The 24,838-nt window shown below is 43.7% G+C and overlaps 1 protein-coding gene and 1 pseudogene across 1 annotated transcript in view; one reads left to right on the forward strand and one right to left on the reverse strand.

Annotated features, from left to right (window-relative positions):
• Window positions 1-217: 217 nt before the first annotated feature.
• On the reverse strand, window positions 218-23,357 carry LOC101606013 (annotated as a pseudogene).
• The window catches only part of Ipo7 (importin 7), a 59,526-nt gene continuing 57,947 nt past the window's right edge, over window positions 23,260-24,838 (forward strand). The window contains exon 1 of the mRNA XM_045145326.1: window positions 23,260-23,510. Coding sequence (XP_045001261.1) covers window positions 23,427-23,510 — 84 coding nt within the window. The 5' untranslated portion in view covers window positions 23,260-23,426. The remainder of the gene's footprint in view (window positions 23,511-24,838) is intronic.

Raw genomic sequence — 24,838 nt, forward strand, 5'->3', positions numbered from 1 at the left:
TTCTTTTTTTTTTTCTCAAAACAAATCATTTATTGTTAGAAATCATTACATGATATAAAGTAAAAATCCACCATATTTTTTAGTACTGTAAAAAACTCACATTGCTCAGCTTCTAATGCCCTCAGAGTAATCCAGTATCTTCTACTGACAAGTGTAATTATCCACCTGGGACCTCAGCAAGATTCCTGATCTAACATTACATTGAAGCAAACCAAAATCAGGCTTGTTAAGGCAAAGGGTCTCTGAGGATGCGAGTCCTGGAAGGCTTCTTCTTTGACGAGCTGCCAACTCAGTCTTCTGAACCAGGCTCACATCCCAGGGGTGGGTCACAAAGCTGATGACCTTCCCTGGCACCTCGCTCCCCACATGGCCCACCCTTCCTGCTCTGTGGATATAACCCTGCAGGGTAGGGGGAAAGTCATAATTGACAACCAGTTCCACACCGGAGCTGTCTAGGGCACGAGAAGCTGTGTCTGTGCAAACAAGGATGTCTTGGGAGCCCTTCTGGAAGCACTGGAAAACCCCTTCCCTCATGGCAGCTGGCATCTGCCCTTGTAGCCTTAGATGTTGGATCTTGGGGTCATCCAGAATATAGCCTAGCCAGTTCACAGTGCCGGAGCTGCCGCAGAACACCAGGATGGTTCTCGAGGGTCCAGTCTTATGTGCTCATCACGTTGCTTGAGGATCTGCACCAACTCTCAACCTTCTCTGCTCCCTTTAGCTTCATAAACGTCTGTCGGACATGAGGCCCGATGAAGTGGAGCTTGGAGTTGGTGACGGTACTGAGACTCTGGGTTAGCAACTTCACTCAGCACTTGGCTTACAGTCAGAATGTAGCTCCCACCAGCGCTAACTGAGCTTTGGGGTTAAAGGGGTCTTGTAAGTCATCTGGGCCTTCTGCAGTATGGGTTATCTCCAAGATGTAGTCCACCAGTTTCAGCAAGCTTTCATCCAGCAGTGTGACCTCTTCATTCAACACCATGAAGGAGAGATGCTCCAAGCTGAAGAACCGACTTTTCAGAGTCTTCCACAGATCCCCTGGAGTGATCCCAAACATCTGCCGACCGCTGTTGGACAGCTGCAGCTTAATCCTGCGTATGCCATGATGTCCCGCTGTCTGCCACACCTGCCAGCCCAAGGACTTGCCCAATGACTGGGCCACAGCTTGCACCTGCCCGGCTAATTCTCAGGAGGGCACGAGAATCAGGACCCGGGGAGCTGCCGTGGTGCGGAGGTCCAGGTTGAGTATGTACTTCTAAGGAAATGAGATGATTCCTTTGGATATATGCCTAGGAGTGCTATAGCTGGGTCATATGGTAGATCAATCTTTAGCTGTTTTAGGAACCTCCACACTGATTTCCACAATGGCTGGACCAGATTGCATTCCCACCAGCAGTGTAGAAGGGTTCCTCTTTTTCCACATCCCCACCAACCTTTATGATCCTTTGTTTTCATGATGGTGGCCAATCTGACAGGAGTGAGATGGAATCTCAATGTAGTTTTAATCTGCATTTCCCTGATGACTAGTGACGTAGATTTTTTTAGATTCTTATATGCCATTCATATTTCGTCCTTTGAGAATGCTCTATTTAGCTCCATAGCCCATTTTTTGATTGGCTTGTTTGATTCCTTATTATTTAACTTTTTGAGTTCTTTGTATATCCTAGATATTAATCCTCTATCAGATATATAGCTGGCGAAGATTTTTTCCCATTCTGTAGGTTGCCTGTTTGCTTTTTTCACTGTGTCCTTTGCAGTGCAAAATCTTTGTAATTTCATGAGGTCCCAGTGATTAATCTGTGGTTTTATTGCCTGAGCAATTGGGGTTGTATTCAGAAAGTCTTTGCCAAGACCAATATGTTGAAGGGTTTCCCCTACTTTTTCTTCTAGCAGTTTCAGATTCAGGTCTGATGTTAAGGTCTTTAATCCATTTGGACTTAATTCTTGTGCATGAAGAGACAGAAGAATCTATTTTTATCCTTCTACAGATATATATCCGGTTTTCCCAACACCATTTGCTGAAGAGGCTGTCTCTTCTCCAATGAGTATTTTTGGCATTTTTAGCAAATATCAGGTGGCTATAGCTACCTGGACTTACATCTGGGTCCTCTTTTCTGTTCCACTGATGTACATGTCTGTTTTTGTGCCAGTACCATGCTGTTTTTGTTACTATGGCTCTGTAGTATAGGTTAAAATCAGGTATGGTGATACCACCAGCCTCATTTTTGTTGCTCAGTATTATTTTAGATATTCGAGGTTTTTTTGTGATTCCAAATGAATTTTTGGATTGTTTTTTCTATTTCCACGAAGAATGCCTTAGGAATTTTGATAGGGATTGCATTAAATGTGTAGATTGCTTTTGGTAAGATTGCCATTTTCACAATATTGATTCTTCCAATCCAGGAACAGGGGATGTTTCTCCACTTCCTAGTGTCTTCTGCAATTTCTCGCTTGAGTGTTTTAAAGTTCTCATTGTAGAGATTCTGTACTTCCTTGGTTAGGTTTATTCCAAGGTTAAAATATTTTTTAAAAAGGAGGGCTGGAGAGATGGCTTAGTGGTTAAGGCATTTGCCTGAAAATCCAAAGGACCCTGGTTCAATTCTCCAGGACCCACGTAAGCCAGATACACAAGGGGGAGCATGCATCTGGAGTTTGTTTGCTGTGACTTGAGGCCCTGGCACACCATTCTCATTCTCTCTCTCTCTCTCTCTCTCTCTCTCTCTCTCTCTCTCTGTCTATTTCTCTCAAAGAAATAAATAATAATAAAAATCTATCTTTGAAAAAAGAGCGGGGTGTGGTGGTGCACACCTTTAATGCCATCACTCGGGAGGCAGAGGTAGGAGTATCTCCGTGAGTTTGAGGCCAACCTGAGACTGCATAGTTCATTCTAAGTCAGCTTGGGATGGTATGAGACCCTACCTTGAAAAACTAAAACCAAAATAAAAACAAGCAAAAAAATTTACTACATTTATCAAGCCCAAAAGCCATGGATTATTTTTTTTAATTATTTTTTATTTGAGAGCGACAGACACAGATAGACAGATAGAGGGAGAGAGAGAGAATGGGCACGCCAGGGCTTCCAGCCTCTGCAAACAAACTCCAGACGCGTGTGCCCCCTTGTGCATCTGGCTAACGTGGGACCTGGGGAACCGAGCCTTGAACCGGGGTCCTTAGGCTTCACAGGCAAGCGCTTAACCGCTAAGCCAATTCTCCAGCCCGCCATGGATTATTAATGGACAAAATCCCAACTTGTTTGTTTGTTTGTTTGTTTTTGAGGTAAGGTCTCACTCTAGCTCAGGCTGACGTGGATTTCACTATGTAGACTGAGGGTGGCCTCAAACTCATGGTGATCCTCTTATCACTACTTCCTGGGTGCTGGGATTAAAGGCATGCACCAGCACACATTTGGCTCAAATCTCAACTTTTTAAACATTTTTTTCAAGATAGGGTCTTGCTGTAGCCCAGGCTGTCCTGGAATTCACTATGTAGTCTCAGGGTGGCCTCAAACTCATGGCCATCCTCTTACCTCTGCCTCCCAAGCACTGGGATTAAAGGCACCACCATGCCCAGCTGTTAATAGACAAATCTCAGTGCCAGGGATGGGATACTTTGCAGTGAGTTGTTGGGCAGGGAGGTCCCTGATGCCCTCAAAATATTATGGGCCGTTGCCAAGGCTCTTGGTTTCCCACCAGAAATAGATGGTAAGACACTATTGCTGGAGACTTCACGTTCTTGGGCTGCAAGGACACTGAGAAATCAAGCTGGAGCTGTGATGAAAACCTCTTCCCTGTAGACCAGCTGACAGAAAGCTGGGAAAAGCTATGTTGCATGCAGCCCTAAGGGAGAAAGAAGTTATCAGTGGTGATAAACAACAGTGGACACTGTAAGCCTTAAGTGGCGTATCTGTTGTGAGGGAAACCAACTGCTCTCTAATTGGACTGGAGGCCAGCTCCACGGAGGGCATACATGCCTGGAACTGAAAACCTAGTCAAAACACTATGATGGGAAGGTCATGAGCCCTAGGGATACGACACCTGCTATTGTCTGCATATATTATGCTCAGCAAACTACTCTGTAAGCACTTTTCTTAACTTTAATATTCATGTATTAATGCTACTCACACTTTTTGTTAGGGATGCTTCTCTTTTCAGGTGGCAGTGATCACTGGGTTGACCCAAAAGGAACCATAGTGTTGAGAAGACGTGATAATAGAGTATTTAGCACTGAGACATCTCTGTCACTTCTTCCAAGGTTCTGGGTCCATTGTGGAAGAGGGGGCAGAAAGAATGTAAGAGCCAAAGGAACGGTAGGATTGCTTACAATGCAATCTCGAGACACAAACTGGCCTTGATATCTATGACCTTACAGTACCTGGCACTGCCTACACAACACCCTCATATTAGGAGGAAAAGATGATGACATCAAAATAAAAGAGATAGCTGGGTGTGGTGACACACACCTTTAACCCCAGCACTCAGGAGGCAGAGGTAGGAGGATCACCATGAGTTCGAGGCCAATATCTTTTATTTTTTTTGTGTGTGTGTATTTTTATTTATTTATTTGAGAGTGACAGACAAAGAGAAAGAGGGAGGGAGGGAGGGAGGGAGGGAGAGAGGGAGAGAGAGAGACAGAGAGAGAGAGAAGAGAGAGAGAATGGGCATGCCAGGGCTTCCAGCCACTGCAAACGAACTCTAGATGCATGCGCCCCCTTTTGCATCTGGCTAATGTGGGTCCTGGGGAATCGAGCCTCAAACCAGGGTCCTTAGGCTTCACAGGCAAGCGCTTAACCGCTAAGCCATCTCTCCAGCCCTAGTTTTGGTTTTTTGAGGTAGGGTCTCACTCTAGCCCAAGCAGGCTGACCTGGAATTCACTCTGTAGTCTCAGGGTGACCTCAAACTCATGGTGATCCTCCTACCTCTGCCTCCTGAGTGCTGGGATTAAAGGCATGTGCAACCACACCCAGCTAAGTAAATAAAAAATTTTAATATGGGCTAGAGAAATGGCTCAGTAGTTAAGGCACTTACTTATAAAGCCAGAGGACCTAACTTCAATTCTCCAGGACCCAGGTAAGCCAGATGTACAAGGGGATGCATGCATCTGGAGTTTGTTTGCAGTGACTGGATGCCCTGGCATGCCCATTCTCTCTCTCTCTCTCTCTCTCTCTCTCTCTCTCTCTCTCTCTCTGTCTCAGCCTTTTTCTCTCTCTCAAATAAATAAATAAATAAATAAATTTTTTAAATGGGCTGGAGAGATGGCTGAGCAATTAAGGTTCTTGCCTGCAAAAACCAAAAGACCCAGGTTTGATTGTCCAGGACCCATGTAAGCCAGTTGCACAAGGTGTTGCATGCATCTGGAGTTCTTTTGCAGTGGGTAGGCCCTGGTGTCCATTCTCTTTTTCTCTATCTGACTTTCTATCTATCTCAAATAGTAAATAAATAAATGTGTTTTAAAAATTTAATAAGGGCAGGGGTGGAATGTGGTGGTTTGATTCAGGTGTCCCCATAAACTTAGGTATTCTTAATGCTAGGTTCCCAGCTGATGGAGATTTGGGAATTAACACCTACTGGAGGCAGTGTATTATTGGGGGTGGGCTTATGGGTATTATAGCCAGTTTCCTCTTGCCAGTGTTTGGCACACTCTCCTGTTGCTCTGGTCCATCTGTTGGCCAGGAGGTGATGTTCATCCTCTGCTCATGCCATATTTTCCCCTGCCATCATGGAGTTTCCCCTTGAGTCTGTAAGCTAAAATAAACCCTTTTTCCCACAAAAATAAAAATAAAAATAAAAATTAATAAGGGCTGAAGAGGTGGCTTAGCAGTTAAGGTACTTGCCTGTGAAGCCTAAGGACTCAGGTTCGATTCTCCAGATCCCAAGTAAACTTCCTATGTGCATACATCTGTTGTTAGTTTGTAGTGGTTAGAGGCCCTGGTGCATCCATTCTCACACTTTTTCTCCCTCTCTCTCCCTCTCTCTCTCTGTCTTTAAAAATAAATCAGAAAAAAAGAACAAACAAACAAACAAAAAATAGGTGCTGGGGTGATTTTTCAGTGGTTAAAGGCACTTGCTCACAAAGCCTGATGGTCAAGGTTCAATTCCCCGATATTCATGTAAAGCCAGATACACAAAGTGGCACATGTGTCTGGAGTTTGCAGTGGCAAGAGGTCCTGGCATGCCCACCCTCTCTCCACCTTTCAAGAAAATAAATAAAAATTAAAACAGGCCAGGTATGGTGGTACATGCCTTTATTCCTAGCACTCAGGAGGCTGAGCCAGGAGGATCACTGTGAGTTCAAGGCCAGCCTGAGACTACAGAGTGAATTTCAGGTCAGCCTGGGCTAGTTCAAGGATGCCATGAGATTACATAGAGAATTCCAGGTCAGCCTGGGCTACAGTGAGACCCTACCTCAAGAAACCAGAATAATAATAATAATAACAATACATAATAAAAATAATAATGAATAAATAAATAAAAAATAACAACAAAACAAAACAAAACCATCCTAAGTCTGGTTTTAGCTATTGTGAATACAGCAACAATAGACATGGTTGAGCAAGAATCTCTAAGGTAGTGAGATGAGTCCTTAGGATATATGCCTAGGAGTGGTATAGCTGGATCATACTGTAAATCTATTTTTAGCTACACCACCATGCCTGGCTGAAAGAAAAGTTTTTTTTTAACTTGTTATATTTTATAATTAAAAACTTCCATGATTGTAAGCAATATACCATAGTAATTCCCTCTCTCCCCCCACTTTCCCTTTGCAACTCCACTCTCCATCATATCCCCTCCCCCTCTCAATCAGTCTCTCTTTTATTTTGATGCCATGATCTTTTCCTCCTATTATGATGGCCTTATATAGGCAGAGTCAGGCACTGTGAGGTCATGGATATCCAGGCCATTTTGTGTCTGGAGGAGCACGTTGTAAGGAGTCCTACCCTTCCTTTGGCTCTTACATTCTTTCCGCCACTTCTTCCACAATGGACCCTGAGCCTTGAAAGGTGTGGTTGAGCTATTGCACTGCTGAGCACTCCTGTCACTTCTTCTTAGCACTGTGATGCCTCCTGAGTCATCCTAAGGTCACTGCCATCTGAAAAGAGAAAGTTCTCTGATGAAAAAGTGAGAGTAGCATTAATATAAGGGTATGAACATTACTGGGCAGTTTGATGAGCATAATATATACATTTAGCCAAACAGCAGCAGACGTTACACTCCTAGGGCTCATGACTACCCCTGTTTTCAGAATCAAGGATGTATTCTCTCCCAGGGAGTAGGCCTCCAGTTCAATTAGAGGGCAGTTGGCTTCCCCCATAACAGACATACCACTATTGCACCAGTTGGCTCATTTGGCCTGTTTGGCCAAATATAAGGCTGGCAGTGTCCATTGTGGAGTATCTTCGTTGGTGATTTCTCTCTCTCCCATTGAACTACATGCAGAATGGCTTTTTCTAGCTTTCTGTCAGCTGGTCTACATGGAGAAGGTTTTCAGCTCAACTCTAGCAGGATTTCTCAGTGATCTTGAAGCCCAAATATGTGGAGTCTTCAGCAATAGGGTCTTACCATCTATTCCTGGTGGGAAACCAAGGGCCTCAGCAATGGCCTGTAATTTTGGAGGGACATCAGGAACCTCCCTGCCCAACAACTCACTGGAAGGTATCCCATCCCTGGCACTGAAAATTTTCTAGTAACAATCTATGGCTCCTGTGTATTCCATTGTCCAAAAAAGTAAGTTTCCATATGATTTATTTATATCCTCTTAGATTTTGTTTAGCCTCCCTCCACCTTTCCTTTACTCAATCTCTTCCCCTGACCTCACTTAGACATTTTCACCCCCATTAATCTGTTCTGCTACTTACCTATATACAATACCATCCTATTAACCCCCCCCCCCTTTCTATTCCCGTTATGTGTCCTTTCTAGCTTATTGGACTCTGTTACTCACACAGAAGTGCAATCATGTGTAGCTAGGATCCACATATGAGAGAGAACATGCAACGCTTGGCTTTCTAGGCCTGGGTTACCTCACTAAGTATAATCCTTTCCAGATCTATCCATTTTTATGCAAATTTCATAATTTCATTTTTCTTTACCCGTGTGAAGAACTCCATTGTGTTAATGTGCCATATATTCATTATCTACTCATCAGTTGAGGAACATCTAGGCTGGTTCCATTTCCTAACTACCGTGAATAGAACGGCAATAAACATGGTTGAGCAAGTATCTCTAAGGTAGTGAGACGAGTCCTTAGGATATATGCCTAGGAGTGCTATAGCTGGGTCATATGGTAGATCTATTTTTAGCTGTCTCAGGAACCTCCACACTGATTTCCACAGTGGCTGGACCAGTTTACATTCCCACCAACAGTCTATAAGGGTTTCTCTTTTTATGCATCTTCCCCAGCATTTATGGTCATTTGTTTTCATGATGGTGGCCAAGCTGACAGGAGTGAGATGGAATCTCAGTGTAGTTTTAATCTGCAATTCACTGATGACTAGTGACGTAGAACATTTTTTAGATGTTTATATGCCATCCGTATTGCTTCTTTTGAGAACTCTCTATTTAGTTCCATAGCCCTTTTTTTTTTTTTTTTTTTCTGATCAAGGCTCAGTTTTATTCAGGCAGACACAAGCTTATATACGGAAGATAGAACTCAGGTGCCTATGCCTCATGTTAAATAATGCCTGGCGTCATCTCACCTGGGCTGCCTTCTCACCTAGGCTGTAGGATAAGGCCTTTGTGTTAAGAGAGTAAAGACCACTTGTAGCTCCTGAAGTCAAAGAGCAGCTGCAGCTCCCCTGCAGCTCCCGACATATATGTGATATATCATATATATGCATATATATACATCATATATATGAGGTGGGACCCGAATGCAAACCTGAAATTCACTTGTGTTTCATGTATGCTTTATACACCTAGTCAGAAGGTAATTATATACAGTGTTTTGGTTTGCCTGTATTTTGACTGTAACTGTTCACATGTAACCAAGTGGAGAATTTTTCACTTGCAACATCATGTCAATACTCAAATGTTTCAGATTTGGGGGCAATTTTTATTTCAGAGTTTTGGATGAAGAATGCTCAGCCTGTACTCGATTTGATTAACAGAGTAATCACTAAGTCTGCAGCTTTCAATAACCCAATGACAAGGCTGGAGGGATGGCTTAGCAGTTAAGGCACTTGCCTGCAAAGCCTGCAAACGCAAGTTTGATTGCCCAGAACCCATGTAATCCAGATGCACAAGGTGGTGCATGCATCTGGAGTCTGCCTTTCTCTCTCTCTCTCTCTGTCTAATAAAATAATACAGCCAGGTGTGGTGGTACGTGTCTTTAATCCCAGCACTTGGGAGGCACCATAGCCCATTGTGGCAGTCCGGTTCGCATTGCTGTTAGAAATCACCCAACCAAGAGCAGCTTCTGGGAAAAAGAGATTTATTTTGGCTTACAGGCTCGAGGGGAAGCTCCACGATGGCAGGGGAAAAGGATGGCATGAGCAGAGGGTGGACATCACCCCCTGGCCAACATAAGGTGGGACACAGCAACAGGAGGGTGTGCCAAACACTGGCATGGGGAAACTGGCTATAAAGCCCTTAAGCCCGCCCCCAACAATACACTCCCTCCAGGAGGCATTAATTCCCAAATATCCATCAGCTGGGAACCTAGCATTCAGAACACCTAAGTTTATGGGGGACACCTGAATCAAACCACCACATTCCGCCCCTGGCCCCCATAAACTGATAACCATACATGACGTAAAATACAATGCATTCAGTCTGACTTTAGAAGTCCCTATAGTTTTTATCAATCACAATGATGTTCATATATCTCCATAGTCCAAGATCTTTTAACTGAGCCATAATACCAAAAAATAACCTCAAAAAACCCATAATGGCACAGAATAAGTATTCACACTGCAATAGATGGCATTGGGCATAGCACAGAAACATTCAACCTATACAAGACTTAAAACAACCAGGGCAAACATCAAACTCTGTAGCTTCAAGTACAGCAACTCTAGCCAGTGACAAATCTTCAAGTTCGATCAACAAGTCTCTGGCATTCCAATTCCGCCCCTCCAGCTAGGCTACTCACAATCCTGGGAAACTTCATCGGGGCCGGCAGCTCCTCGGCAGCCATCTCATGGTTCCGGCATCTCCACTGGGTCTCCACAGCAAGCCACGGTTCATCCTCATGGCCCCATGGGGTCTCCATGCAGGCAACCAGCAGACCCGCTTCACACTGCCCATGGCCATTTCCAAAACACAAGACCGTGTTGCAAACTCAATGACCCTCTTTCCAGCATTTCTTATACTCCACGATACCAGGTAGAGTGCCAATTTGTTAATCCAGGGGGGAATAAAGCAGACTTTGAAGAACAGGACACTCCTTGAGCACTGGGGCCCCTTCAAAAGAGTCTACATTCTTCTTGTTGCCCCAGCGCAGGTCAGCTAGCCCAATCTTAGAGGTTGTAATCTCTCAGTTGCAGCTGAACAGGCAACAGTTCACCCAAAGATTTTTCTTTCTGTGCCATATCCCTCTGCACACACCAGTTCATTTCTATGCAAAGCAACCCTGCACAACTTCTCAGGACACGGGCATAAAAGCAAGCTCCTCACACAAACTACTAGCCCAGTCCAGGCAAAGCTCTTTCTCACCCTCATAAGCCAAACCTCACAGTCCATAGTTCTTACTGCATTCAGGTCTTGTAGCTCTGACCATAATAGTCCATCAAGCTGTACTTACAGCACTGCAAGGCATCTCTTAGGCCAAGGTTTCAGATCCTGCCACATTCCTCTTGAAAATCAGCTCCAAAAGGCCGAAGCCACATAGTCAGGTGTCTAGCAGCAACCCCACTCTTCTGTACCACATTACTGTTGCAGTCCGGTTCGCATTGCTGTTAGAAATCACCCAACCAAGAGCAGCTTCTGGGAAAAAGAGATTTATTTTGGCTTACAGGCTCGAGGGGAAGCTCCACAATGGCAGGGGAAAAGGATGGCATGAGCAGAGGGTGGACATCACCCCCTGGCCAACATAAGGTGGGACACAGCAACAGGAGGGTGCCAAACATTGGCATGGGGAAACTGGCTATAAAGCCCATAAGCCTGCCCCCAACAATACACTCCCTCCAGGAGGCCTTAATTCCCAAATATCCATCAGCTGGGAACCTAGCATTCAGAACACCTAAGTTTATGGGGGACACCTGAATCAAACCACCACACCCATTTTTTTAAAATAATTTTATTTATTTGAGAGTGACAGACACAGAGAGAAAGATAAGAGGGAGAGAGAGAATGGGCGCGCCAGGGCTTCCAGCCTGTGCAAACGAACTCCAGACGCGTGCGCCCCCTTGTGCATCTGGCTAACGTGGGACCTGGGGAACCGAGCCTTGAACCGGGGTCCTTAGGCTTCACAGGCAAGCGCTTAACCGCTAAGCCATCTCTCCAGCCCATAGCCCATTTTTTTAATTGGGTTGTTCCATTTCTTATTATTTAATTTTTTGAGTTCTTTGTATATCCTATATATTAATCCTTTGTCAGATGTATAGCTGGCAAAGATTTTTTCCCAATCCTGTAGGATGCCCCTTTACTCTATTCACAGTGTCCTTTGCTGTACAAAAGCTTTTTAATTTCATGAGGTCCCAGCCATTATGCTTTATTGCCTGAGCATCTGGGGTTATATTCAGAAAGTCTCTGCCAAGACCAATATGTTGAAGGGTTTCCCCTACTTTTTCCTCTATCAGTTTCAGAGTTTCAGGTCTGATACTAAGGTCTTTGATCCATTTGTATTTAATTCTTGTACATGAAGAGAGATATGGATCTATTTTCATCCTTCTACAGATACATATCCAGTTTTCCCAGCACCATTTGCTGAAGAGGCTGTCTTTTCCCCAATGAGTATTTTTTGGCATTTTTGTCAAATATCGGGTGGCTATAGCTACCCGGGCTTACATCTGGGTCTTCTATTCTGTTCCCTTGATCTACATGTCTGTTTTTGTGCCAGTACCATGCTGTTTTTTGTTACTATGTCTCTGTAGTATAGGTTAAAATCAGGTATGATGGTACCACCAGCTTATTTTTGTTGCTCAAAATTGTTTTAGAAATTCAAGATTTTTTTGTGCTTCCAAATGAATTTTTGGATTTTTTTTCTATTTCTGTAAAGAATGCTACTGGACTTTTTTTAAAAAAAAATAATTAATTTATTTATTTATTTTTATTGACAACTTCCATAATTGTAAACAATATCCCATGGTAATTTCTTCCCTCCCCCCAACTCAGTTTCTCTTTTTTAGATATTTTATTTATTTATTTGAGAGAAAGAGACATACAGAGAGAATGAACATGCCAGGGCCTCTAGCCACTGCATATGAACTCCAGACACATGTGCCCCTTGTGTATTTGACTTACATGGGTCCTGGGGAATCAAACCCAGGTCCTTAGGCTTCACAGGCAAATGCCATAACCACTAAGCCATTTCCCCAGTCCCCTCTCTTTTCTATTTTGATGTCATCATCTTTTCCTCCTCTTATGATGGTCTTGTGTAGGTAGTGTCAGGCACTGTGAGGTCATGGATATCCAGGCCATTTTGTGTGTGGAGGAATGCGTTGTAAGGAGTCCTACCCTTCCTTTGGCTCTTACATTCTTTCCGCCACCTCTTCAGCAATAGACCCTGAGCCCTGGAAGGTGTGATAGAGATGTTTCAATGCTAAGCACTCCTCTGTCACTTCTTCGCAGCACCAAGGTGCCTTCTGAGCTATCCCAAGGTCACTGCCATCTGAAGAGAAGGTTCTCTAACCAAAAGTGAGAGTAGCATTAACATATGGGTATTAACATTAAGAGAAGTGTTTACTGGGCAGTTTAGTGAGCATACTACATACATTTAGCCAGACAGCAGCATATGTTACACCCCTAGGGCTCAAGACTACCCTTGTTATAGGTTTTCAGTATCAGGGGTGTGTATTCCCTCCCATGGTGTGGGCCTCCAGTCAAATTTGATGGCAGTTGGTTTCCCCAATAACAGATGTGCCACTATTGCACCCATTGGCTCATTTGGCCTGGGTGGCCAAACATAAGGCTTGCAGTGTCCACTGTTAAGTATCTTCACTGGTGATTTCTCCCTCTCCCATTGAACTGCATGCAACGTGGCTTTTTCCAGCTTTCTGTCAGCAGGTCTACATGGAGGAGGTTTTCAGCTCAGCTCCAGCACGATTTCTCAGCTACTGGACTTTTTTTTTTTTTTTTTTTTTTTGAGGTAGGGTCTCACTCTGGCTCAGGCTGACCTGGAATTCACTATGTAGTTTCAGGGTGGCCTTGAACTCACGGCGATCCTCCTACCTCTGCCTCCCGAGTGCTGGGATTAAAGGCGTACGCCACCACGCCCGGCTCAGCTACTGGACTTTTGATGGGGATTGAATTAAATGTGTAGATTGTTTTGGTAAGATTGCCATTTTCACAGTATTGATTTTTCTGATCTAAGAACAAGGGATATTTTTCCATTTCTTAGTGTCTTCCTCAATTTCTAGCTTGAGGGTTTTGAAGTTTGCATTGTAGATATCCTTCACTTCCTTAGTTAGGTTTATTACAAGGTACTTTATTTATTTATTTATTTATTTATTTATTTATTTTGATGCAATTGTGAGTGGGAGTGATTCTCTGATTTCATCCTCTATGTGTTTGTTGTTAGCATATATGAAGGCTACTGATTTCTGTGTGTTTATTTTGTAACCTGCTACATGGCTATAGGTGTTTACTAGCTCTAACAGTTTGCTGGTAGAGTCATTAGGGTCCTTTATGTACAGAATCATGTCATCTTCAATTAAAAATTAATTAATTAATGATAACTTGGCCTCTTCCTTTCCAATTTGTATCCCTTTTATGTGTGTCTCTTGCCTTATTGTTTTGGCTAAGACTTCCAGTACTATATTAAATAAAAATGGGGACAGTGGACACCCTTAGCTTGTTCTTGATTTTAGTGGAAAAGCTTCAAGTTTATCTCCATTTAGTAATATGTTGACTGTTGGCTTGTCATAAATAGCTTTTATTATATTGAGATATGTTCCTTCTATTCCCAGTCTCTGTAGGACTTTTATCATGAAGGGATGTTGGATTTTATCAAATGCTTTCTCTGCCTCTAATGAGATGATCATGTGATTTCTGTCCTTCAGTCCATTTATATAATGTATTACATATATCAATTTGCAAATATTGAACCATGCCTGCATCACTGGGATAAAGCCTACTTGGTCGGGGCAAATGATCTTTCTGATATATTGTATTCTGTTTGCTAATATTTTGTTGAGAATTTTTGCATCTATGTTCATGAGGGAGATTGGTCTATAACTTTCTTTTTTTGTTGTATTGTTGCCTGCTTTTGGGATCAGGGTGATGCTGGCTTTGTAGAAGGAGTTTGGTAGGACTCCTTCTTTTCCTATTTTATAGAAAAGTTTAAGAAGCAGTGGTGTTATTTCTTTCCTGAAGGTCTGGTAAAATTCGCCAGTGAATCCATCTGGACCTGTACTTTTATTAGTTGGGAGATTTTGGATAACTGCTTGGATCTCCATACTTGTTATAGGTCTATTTAAGTGGTTAATTTCATCTTGATTTAATTTAGGTAGGTCATACAAATCAAGGAAATCATCAATTTCTTTCAGATTTTCAAACTTAGTGAAGTATATGTTCTTATAGTATGTCCCCATGATTTTTTTTTTAAATTTCTCTCATATCTGTTGTGATGGTGCCTTTTTCATCTCTAATTTTATTAATTTGTGTCTCTTCCCTCTTTCTTTTCATCAAATTTACTAAGGGTTTATCATTCTTGTTTATCCTTTCAAAGAACCAACTCTTTGTTTCATTGATTGTTTGGATTTTTTTTAATTTCCATTTCATTAATTTCTGCCCTAATCTTTACTTCTTCCCATCTACTGATTTTCAGTTTGCCTTGTTCTTCTTTTTCCAAGGCTTTAAGGTGAAGCAGTAAGTTGTTTACTTGGGACCTTTCTAATTTCTTGATATAGGCACTTAAAGCTATAAATTTCCCTGTTAGGACTGCCTTCATGGTGTCCCAGTGGTTTCGGTATGTTGTGTTCTCATTATCATTTGACTCTATGAGTTTTTTGATTTCCTTCTTGATTTTTTCATTGACCCATTCATCATTTAGTAGTTTATTGTTTAGTTTCCATGATTTTTTGTATGCTCTATGCTTTTCTTGCCATTGATTTGTAGTTTGATTCCATTGTGATCGGATAAAATGCAAAGAATTATTTCAATTTTCCTGTATTTACTAATATTTTCTTTGTATCCTAATATATGGTCTATTTTACAGAATGTTCCATATGCTGCTGAAAAGAATGTGTATTCTGCAGCATTTGCATGAAATGTCCTGTATATATCTGTTAGTTCCATTTGTTCTATGACCTCATTTAAATATTTTTTTTGTTCATTTTTTTATTTATTTACTTGAGAGCGACAGACACAGAAAGACAGATAGAGAGAGAGAGAGAGAGAGAGAGAGAGAGAGAGAGAGAGAGAGAGAATGGGCGTGCCAGGGCTTCCAGCCTCTGCAAATGAACTCCAGACGCGTGCGCCCCCTTGTGCATCTGGCTAACGTGGGACCTGGGGAACCGAGCCTCCAACCGGGGTCCATATGCTTCACAGGCGAGTGCTTAACCACTAAGCCATCTCTCCAGCCCTATGACCTCATTTAATCCAGATGCCTCTGTTTGTTTTTTGTCGGGATGACCTGCCAATTGATGAGAGTGGGGTGTTGAAGTCACCCACTACCACTGTGTTTGGTTTTATCTGTGACCTTAGTTCTAATAGTGTTTGTTTGATGAATTTGGGAGCCCCCATGTTAGTTGCATATATGTTTAGGATTGTAATGTCCTCCTGTTGGAGTGTTCCTTTAGTCAGCATAAAGTGACCTTCCTTGTCTTTCCTAACATGGACTGAGGTCTACCTTGTCAGATATTAGGATAGCAACCCCTGATTGTTTCCTAGGCCCATTTGCTTGAAACACCATTTTCCAAACTTTCACCCTAAGATAGTGTCCATTCTTTGTAGAAAGGTGAGTTTCTTGGTGGCAACAAATTAAAGAATCCTGCTTTTTAACCCAGTCTGCAAACCTATGTCTTTTGGTTGGGGCATTTAGACCATTGATATAAAGAGTTATTATTGAAAGGTGTGCATTTATTTTGTAATTTTTTTGTTTTATAGTTCTTCTGGTTTTATCTTTGCTCTCGTGTATTAACTAGTATTTGAGTATGGTTTGTTTTTTCTAGGTTCCTTATATGTGTGCTTTTCTTTCTCTTCAGCATGGAGGATCCTTTCACGTATTTTCTGTAGAGCTGGTTTTGTCTTCAAATATTCCTTTAGCCTGCTTTTATTGTGGAATGTCCTTATTCCTCCGTCTATTTGAATGGATAGCTTTGCAGGATAAAGTAACCTTATTTGACAGGTGTTATCCTTCAGAACTTGGAATATATCATTTCAAGCCCTCTGGCTTTGAAAGTTTGTGTTGAGTAATCGGCTGTGATCCTAATGGGCTTGCCTTTGTATGTAATTTGATTTTTCTCTCTAACTGATTTAAATATATTTTCTTTGGTTTTTAAGTTTGGTAATGTAATTATAATATGGCTAGGAGAGAATCTTTCCAGGTTTTGTGTCTGGTGTTTGTAGCAGATAGCTTCAGGTTCACTGAGATGAACTTTCAGACTAGACACAGTTATGGAGCGAGGAATATTTATTAAGCTTACAGATCCAGGGGAAGTTCCATAATGGTGGAAGAAACTGGCCTGCTTTCACAGGACCAAGCAGAGAGAAACACAAGCCTAAAAGTCAAAAGCCACAGCACACTTCAGGAACTCCAGCTAGGCACACTTTGCATACCTTTAGGTTGAAATCTGAAACCCACTACCACACCTAAAGATCCACCCAAGTGACACTGCCTCCAGCCAGGTGGCTGCAGAATGCAAACTACAAGCAATAAAGAACTGAATATATTGGGGCCATCTATTCAAACCACAACAGTATTCTAAAGGATTCCTGTATCTGCATTGGCATCTCTTTCCCAATTTGGGGGAAGTTTTCTTTCTGATTTTGTTGAAAATGCCTACTATGGTTTTGGAATGAAATTCTTCTCCTTCTACTATACCCTGAATTCTTATGTTAGATCTTTTCATAGTGTCCTGAATATCTTGAAATTCCCACTCATACTTTTCTATAAGTTTTTCTTTCTCTTTGTTGGACTGTATTAGATCTGCCACCTGGTCTTCTAGCTTAGATATTCTGTCCTCTCCCTCATCCATCCTATTGGTGAGATTTTCTACAGAGTTTTTTTTATTTCCTTGACTGTGTTCTTCATTGCTAGTAATTCTGACTGTTTTTTCTTTATTAATTCTATTTCCTTACTTATGTCTTGTATTGACCTCCTTATTTCATTAAATATGTTTCCTGTGCCTTTGATTCCTTTGATTTTTCTCTGTAGTTTTTTTGAACATATCTATAATAATTCTTTTGAAATCTTTCTCAGGCATTTCCTCTAAATCAGTCTCACTGGAGACTGATGCATTAATATTTTTGGCAGATTTATATTGTCTTGATTTTAATACTTTCTAATTAGGTGCCGTATTATTAGATGTATCAATCAATCTGACGTTATACATCTTCAGGGTAGGAACTCAAGGTGCTAGGGGTGGCTCTTAAGACTCTTAGAGTATCTACAAAAGTCACCCTTGATGTTGGGTTTGCCTGCTATGAGAGTATTCAAGTAGGCTGAGTGGGGCAAATACAGGCAGGTTATAAAATTTAACTAAACAATGTACACTTTCAATGAAAAACAGCACAGACTATTTATGCAGGAATAGGTATTATAACAACCAGATTCTCTGACAAAGTCACAGTTCCTTAGGATGTGTGTTGCCCTACATCCTTAACTCTGTCAACTAGGGAGGCTAAGATTTCTGGTCTATTTAGGGTTCCAAGTCAGCTTGTGACCAAGTGAGTCCCTTTCCTAATCAGGAAGCAACAAATGACAAGCCCCAAATATAGCCTTCTTAAGAATGGCAAATCAGACTACCCATCAGATTTAACATATAACTTATCTTGACATGGAAGGTACGATTAGCACTTCTGATTCAAGACTATATGCCAGGCTTATTTGGCAGGTACTGACCTTGTGTAATCCCAGTTACCTTTTGGGATTGTTTTGATCTCAGTTATGCTGCGCTCCCACTTGGGTCCTTCTTTGCTGCACTGTGGGCTCAGATAGGCTGGCTGGGTCGCTGGATCACTGCTCTGGTCACCTGTGCTGGTGCTGGGTGCTGGGCAGGTGAGCTCCCTTCCCCAGGTCTCTGATGCTGGTTGGTGCTTGCCTGGAAAGTTGGGAAGGGGAGGCTGTGGCTGGTGGCTCTAGTTCTCTCACTGGTCCAGGTGATCCTCTTCCTCACTAGCTACCCCTCCATTCTTCCCTGTCGTCCTCCCTTCGGGTTTCTTGAGTTTGCCAGCAGGCCAGCACGAGTGGTGAATCCCCTCACCTGGCTTTTCCTATGGCTCAGGCTGAGCCTGGTGGCTGTGGCCCCGCGGACCTGGTGCCTCCACTCTGGGAGCCACTTCCGCCTGCTTCTGTGGGCTCTAGATGTTCTGGATCTCCTACTTCTCTGTTATCCTTGATGCTTTCTCATACACCTCACTTTTTAGTAGAAGAGTGTATTTTGCTGGGTTTTTATTTTTTGGCTTTTTCTCCCCTAAGCTGCTTTAGCATGTTTCCTATGCTCCCATCTTAACTGGAAGTCAAGAAAAGTTGTGTGTTTTTTTTTTTAATACATCATATTTATTTATTTATTTGAGAGAGAGAGAGAGAAAATGGGCACACCAGGGCTTCCAGCCACTGTGAATGAACTCCAGATGCATGCGCCCCCTTGTGCATCTGGCTGACGTGGGTCCTGGGGAGTCGAGCCTCAAACCAGGGTCCTTAGGCTTCACAGGCAAGCGCTTAACTGCTAAGCCATCTCCCCAGCCCAAGAAAAGTTTTTTATTTTGGCTGGAGAGATTGCTCAGTGGTTAAAGGTGCTTCCTTAGTAATCCTGCCAGAAGCCGCGCGTGATAGGTGTGCCTTTAATTCCAGCACTTGTGAGGCAGAGGTTCGAAGGATTGGTATAATTCGAGGCTAGTCTGGAAGTGCAGACTGGTCAGTGTTCCCAGGTGTTCTCATTTTCAGAACTTAGCTGCAGTTGTTCTTACTTATGGAGCCTTATCCTTTTTTCTCTTTTCATTTTCAAGTCTTTCAATGCTTCTAATGTTAATAACAGGTCAACCCACTCAACAATCCTTACAATCATCATCACTCCACAGTCTTCAAGAGCCACAGTCACTGCATACCTCAACATTTCCCTTCCACCTGTCTTTCATCCATTCAATTGAAGGTTTGGGCCAGAGGCTTTCCCCACCTATAAAGAGCCATGAATGCCTCCTTTCCATGTTAGGGTTACATGATGCAATTCATTTCTTGATCTGCTTTCCAATACCATCTTCTAACAATAGTTGCAGCCCAGGATTCTTTCCCTGAGAGCAGACTTAAACAAAGGCTCTAAAGCAATAGTGAAGGACACTCTGAGGAAGGAACCAGGAAAGAGAGAAAAGACATTATAAAGTGGACTCTGCTGTTAGCCACTGTTCTTTACTTGTGTGTGCATGTATGCATGTGTGGATGAGTGTGTGTGTGTGTGTGTGCATGTGTGTATGGGCATGCATGTCATGGTGTACAGGTGCGTTGAAATCACAGCTGCATTAGCCACTTCATATCTGGCTTTATGTGAGTTCTGGGGAATTGAATTGGTTAACAAGCTTTGCCAGTAAGTGCCTTTAACTGCTGGGGTATCTCCCCTGCTCTTTACGGTGTTACGTGTAACGCATCTCAAGTCTGTCATTTAAGGGAAGAGGATGGAAAAACCTTTATCTGCCTATTCCTATTCTCACTGGTCAAGGGTTAACTCAGTGGGTTTAAACCTTCCTGGGTACTTCTGAATTACACACGTGCAAGTGCTCAAGCAGGTGGCCACAGGAATCCAGAGATGCCTACCACACAAGTCCTAGAGCAGGAAGTGAGAGATAAATAGCAGGTGTGAAATGAGAGGCTGCTAGCTGCACCTGCAGGAAGATGGTTGTAGACAGTACTATTTCATCTTTGCAACTATTGCGCGAAGGACTTGAAGGGAGGTGAGAGAGGTATATGAAAGATCCATAAGCTTTATTTCCAGAGATACTGCCGTTCTCTCTCAACACCTACATTATCTCTCATCTGCATTCCTGCACCACCCTCTATTTCGTTTATCTCCAAGATCATCATCACTTCAGGTCAATCTTTGTATTCTTACTGGAGTTCCTGTTCCCAAACAACAAGCTATTCTTTAGCTTAAATAATAATGATTATGATGATGAGAAAAAAAAAATATTACTTTGGAAGAACAAACATTCAAATCAGCACCACCTGAATGTCGTCTGCAGCATCTCAGTTTTTATCCAATTTTTCTTGAATGTGCACATGTATGAGTGGTGTGGTGTGCATATGTATAGTGTATGCATGTGTGTGTACAGATATGGGTACTATGTGCTCATGTGTGGAGGCCACAGAAGAACATCAGTTGTTCTCCTCTATCACACTCTCACCTTATTTTCCTTGAAATGGAGTCTTCTTGGGCTGGAGAGATGGCTTAGCGGTTAAGCTCTTGCCTGTGAAGCCTAAGGACCCCGGTTCGAGGCTGGACTCCCCAGGACCCACGTTAGCCAGATGCACAAGGGGGCGCACCCATCGGGAGTTCGTTTGCAGTGGCTGGAAGCCCTGGCGCACCCATTCTCTCTCTCTCTCTGCCTCTTTCTCTGTCTGTCACTCTCAAATAAATAAATAAAAATAACAAAAAAAAAATTAAGAAATGGAGTCTTCTCACTGAAACACTGAACCTGGGACCGCCTTTATTTTTCTGGTTAGATGAGCTGTGAGCTGTCCTGTGATTTTCCATTCTCTGTCTCCTACAAGCCTGGGGCTACAGGCATATGTGATCATACTCAATTTAAATTTTTTAAAATAATTTTATTTATTTATAAGAGAGAGAGAGAGAAAGAGAATGGGCGTGCCAGGGACTCTAGCCACTGCAAATGAACTCCAGATGCATGTGCCACGATGTGCATCTGGCTAATGTGGAACCTGAAGAATTGAACTTGGGTCCTTAGGCTTCGCAGACAAGTGCCTTAACTTCTATAACATCTCTCCAGCCCAACTTAAAATTTAAAATATATATATATATATATATATATATATATATATATATATATAATATATATGATATATTTTATTTATTTGAGAGAGAGAGAGAGAGAGAGAGAATGGGTATGCCAAGGCTTCTAACTACTGCAAAGAACTACAGATATATGCCCTACCTTGTGCATCTGGCTTTATGTGGGTACTTGGGTTTTTCGAAGTTGGGTCTCCCTCTAGCCTAGGCTGTCCTGGAATTCACTATGTAGTCTCAGGCTGGCCTGAAACTACATCAATCCTCCCACCTCTGCCTCTTAAGTATTTGAATTAAAGGTATGTGCCACTCTCTCTGCCCAGTAGCCTTTTTAAAAAAATTTTTTTTGTTTTATATTTATTTATTTATTTGAAAGTGACAGACAGAGAAAGAGGTAGAGAGAGATTGAGAGAGAATGGGCATGCCAGGGCCTCCAGCCACTGTAAACCAACTCCAGACGCGTGTGCCCCCTTGTGCATCTGGCTAACGTGGGTCCTGGGGAATTGAGCCTCGAACTGGGGTCCTGAGGCTTCACAGGCGAGCCCTTAACCGCTAAGCCATCTCCCCAGCCCCCCCTTTTTTAAAAAAATATTTACTTTCAAGGCCGAGAGAGAGAGAGAGCGAGAGAGAGTGCATGAGCAGCAGAGCCTCTGTCTAACCCCCTGCTAACCCCAGGTGTATGGGCCACCTTGTCCATCTGGCTTTTAGGTGGGTACTGGGGAATTGAACCTGTGTCCTTTGTCTTTGCTGGCAAGCGCCTTAACCATTAACCCACCTCTCTAACCTCTAACTAACGTTGTTATTTTGAGATCATAGATTCACATACAATTGTAAAAATATGGCAGAAGATTGGGGTATAACTCAGAGGTAGAGTGCCCACCTACATATGGCAAGCCTGGAGTTGAATTCCCTAAAAGCCAACTGCATAGTAACAAAACCCCAGGGAAATCCCATGTACTGGATGTGAATGTAGCACTTGCCTCCTAGTATACCCTGGGTTGTGATCATTAGTACCATGAGAAAGAAATTAATGTACTCTTATTTATTTGAAAAAGAGAGAGCTTGCGGGGCTTGCTGGCACACGCCTTCAATCCCAGCTCTCGGGAGGCAGAGGTAGGAGGATCACCTTGAGTTTGAGGCCATCCGGAGATTACATAGTGAATTCCAGGTCATCCTGAACTAGAGCAAGACCCTACCTAAAAAAGGGGGGGTGGGGGGAATATGAAGGGTGTGTCAGGGCCTCTAGCCACTGCAAACTCTGGATGCACCTGTCACCTTGTGTATCTGGTTTATGTGGGTATTGGGGAACTGAACCAGGGTCCAGTTTTGCAGGCAGTCTCCTTAAATGCTAAGCCATCTCTCCAGCCTACAGAGTATGTGTGTGTGTGTATATGCATACATGCTTTTTTTTTTTTTTTTCAAGGTAAGGTCTTATTTTAGCCCAGGCTGACCTGGAGTTCACTCGGTAGTGTAGGATGGCCCTGAGCTCATGGCGATCCTCCTGCCTCTGCCTTCCAAATACTGGGATTAAAAGCATGTACCAACACGCCCGGCAGAGCACAAATATTTTTATGGCATGTAGAAATTCATCTCAAATCATTTTTCAGGAAGCTAAAACAGAAGTGTTGCTCCGAGTTCAAGTGTAGCTCGGGCTACATAGCAAGCCTCATTCTCAACACAAACAAACAAACAAACAAAAAACAACCCCAAATCAATTATTTTGCCTTTAGTTATGCAGATAATAACAACAGATTGCATCACACATTGTATCAGATCCCCTAGGCATATTATTAAAAACAAAAATAAAAATAAAAAAATAAAACTCTATAGCTATTTCAATTTTCTTTCTATGACGTTTGAACGCTTTCCCTGTTCTGAATGGCAAGATTTTATTCTGTGGGACTCAGCCACGTGGGCTGTGGCCGCGTTTGCGGACTACATCTCCCAAGACCCTCCGCGGGTGTCCTGACAGGAAGTGGCCGGGGCATCTCCCGCCTCCACGGCGAGGCGAAGAGGTTCTATCCGGGGCCTTGGTGCTTCTCTTTCCTTTCGCGCCGGTTGCCGCTGCGGAGCGCGGCGGGTCCATGTGCGCAGTGAGTGGCGCTATTCCTGGTTCAGTAGCACCCGTGTCCCGGGTTTGACCCACCGCGCCGCGATGGATCCCAACACCATTATCGAGGCCCTTCGGGGCACCATGGATCCAGCCCTGCGTGAGGCCGCGGAGAGACAGCTCAATGAAGTAAGGACGCCGGACCGGCGGCGGGCTGGTGGACTGGCAGGCCGAGCCTTCCGGGCCTGGCCCGAGGCGCGGAGCGCGTCGCCGAGGGGCCCAGCTGGAGGGGTGGGGCGGAGATCCCGACGTCGGGGCGCCGCGGTGTGGTGCCGCCGGCCCCCCGGGGTTACCTCGGCGTCCGATGCCCGCGCTGGGCCTCGGGCTGCGGTGTAGGCGTGAGGGAGCCTGCCGGGCTTGAGGCGGGCGTGACGGTCTGGACACATGGCCCGTACGGGTGGCCCGCCGCCCTCTGGCTCCTTTCCAGCTCGTTCTGTGCGCCCAGGAGGGGGCGAAACTCCCGGGGAGGCTTTTCAGACGTTTCCGAGGGCAGCCTGGCGGGCGCCGGCTCTGCAAAGGGGGCTCGTGGGAAGCCCGGCTTGGACCACGGGGGCGCGGGGGGGGGGGATGGGGCCGCGACTGTCAGCCCCGTCTGCGCCCCGGGCTGTGGTCAGTGAGGGACCGGCCTTCTCGGCTACAACTTCCTGCTCGCCGGCGAGCTGCCGGGCACGGCTTTCGCGTGCAGGCTTGCGCTCCTTTGGCAGGGCAGAGGTAGTGCGGGTTACAAACCTGAGAGCGAGGTCCCTGCCCGTCTCCTGTCATCGTGCCACAGTTGGGGAAGGCCCTGGGTGATGGAGTCAGGTGAAGTGTGCCCTTCTAGGTGTAGCTGCACACCGATTCACTCCGGTGACCTTGGACAAGTCTCTTAACCTCTTGGTCCTGAGTTTTGCCCATTCATGAAATTAGGCCACAGGGTTGCTGTGATGGTCAAGTGAGATAATTTAAGTGTGAGTGCCTTGAAAACGTGCTGCACGAGAGATCTTTCAGATACTGATTTTGCTGAGGGTGGTTTTTTTTGTTTTGTTTTGTTTTCCAAACCCCTATATTGTGAGGAGCAGCCCTTGGAAAGCAGCATTATTACATGGCTATTCTAGTGTACTAATTTTACATCATCCTTTAAAACTTACAATTTTCTATGTAAGCATTTTAAGGATTTCTAATAGGACTCTTGTAACTTCCTACCAACTGCATCTTGGTATACTACTAAATATGACAAGTTTTAGTGAGGTTTAATGTACATTCTTTTAAATTAACTTTTATACTAATTATAACGGGTTATTTTCTTTTATCCATTTGCCCCAGCTCCTGTAATTATGGGGGCCCTCCTCAGTGGGGTTATGATAGTCACTGGGTCATGAAGGCCTTAGTCCCAAGCGGGACCATGCTTCAGGGTTTTCCCTCCCACTCTGTGGCTCTTAAAATCTTTCTGCTCCCTCTTCCTCAATGTTCCCTGAGCC

Source organism: Jaculus jaculus, chromosome 3, assembly GCF_020740685.1.
Source record: "Jaculus jaculus isolate mJacJac1 chromosome 3, mJacJac1.mat.Y.cur, whole genome shotgun sequence".
Classification (NCBI taxonomy): domain Eukaryota; kingdom Metazoa; phylum Chordata; class Mammalia; order Rodentia; family Dipodidae; genus Jaculus; species Jaculus jaculus.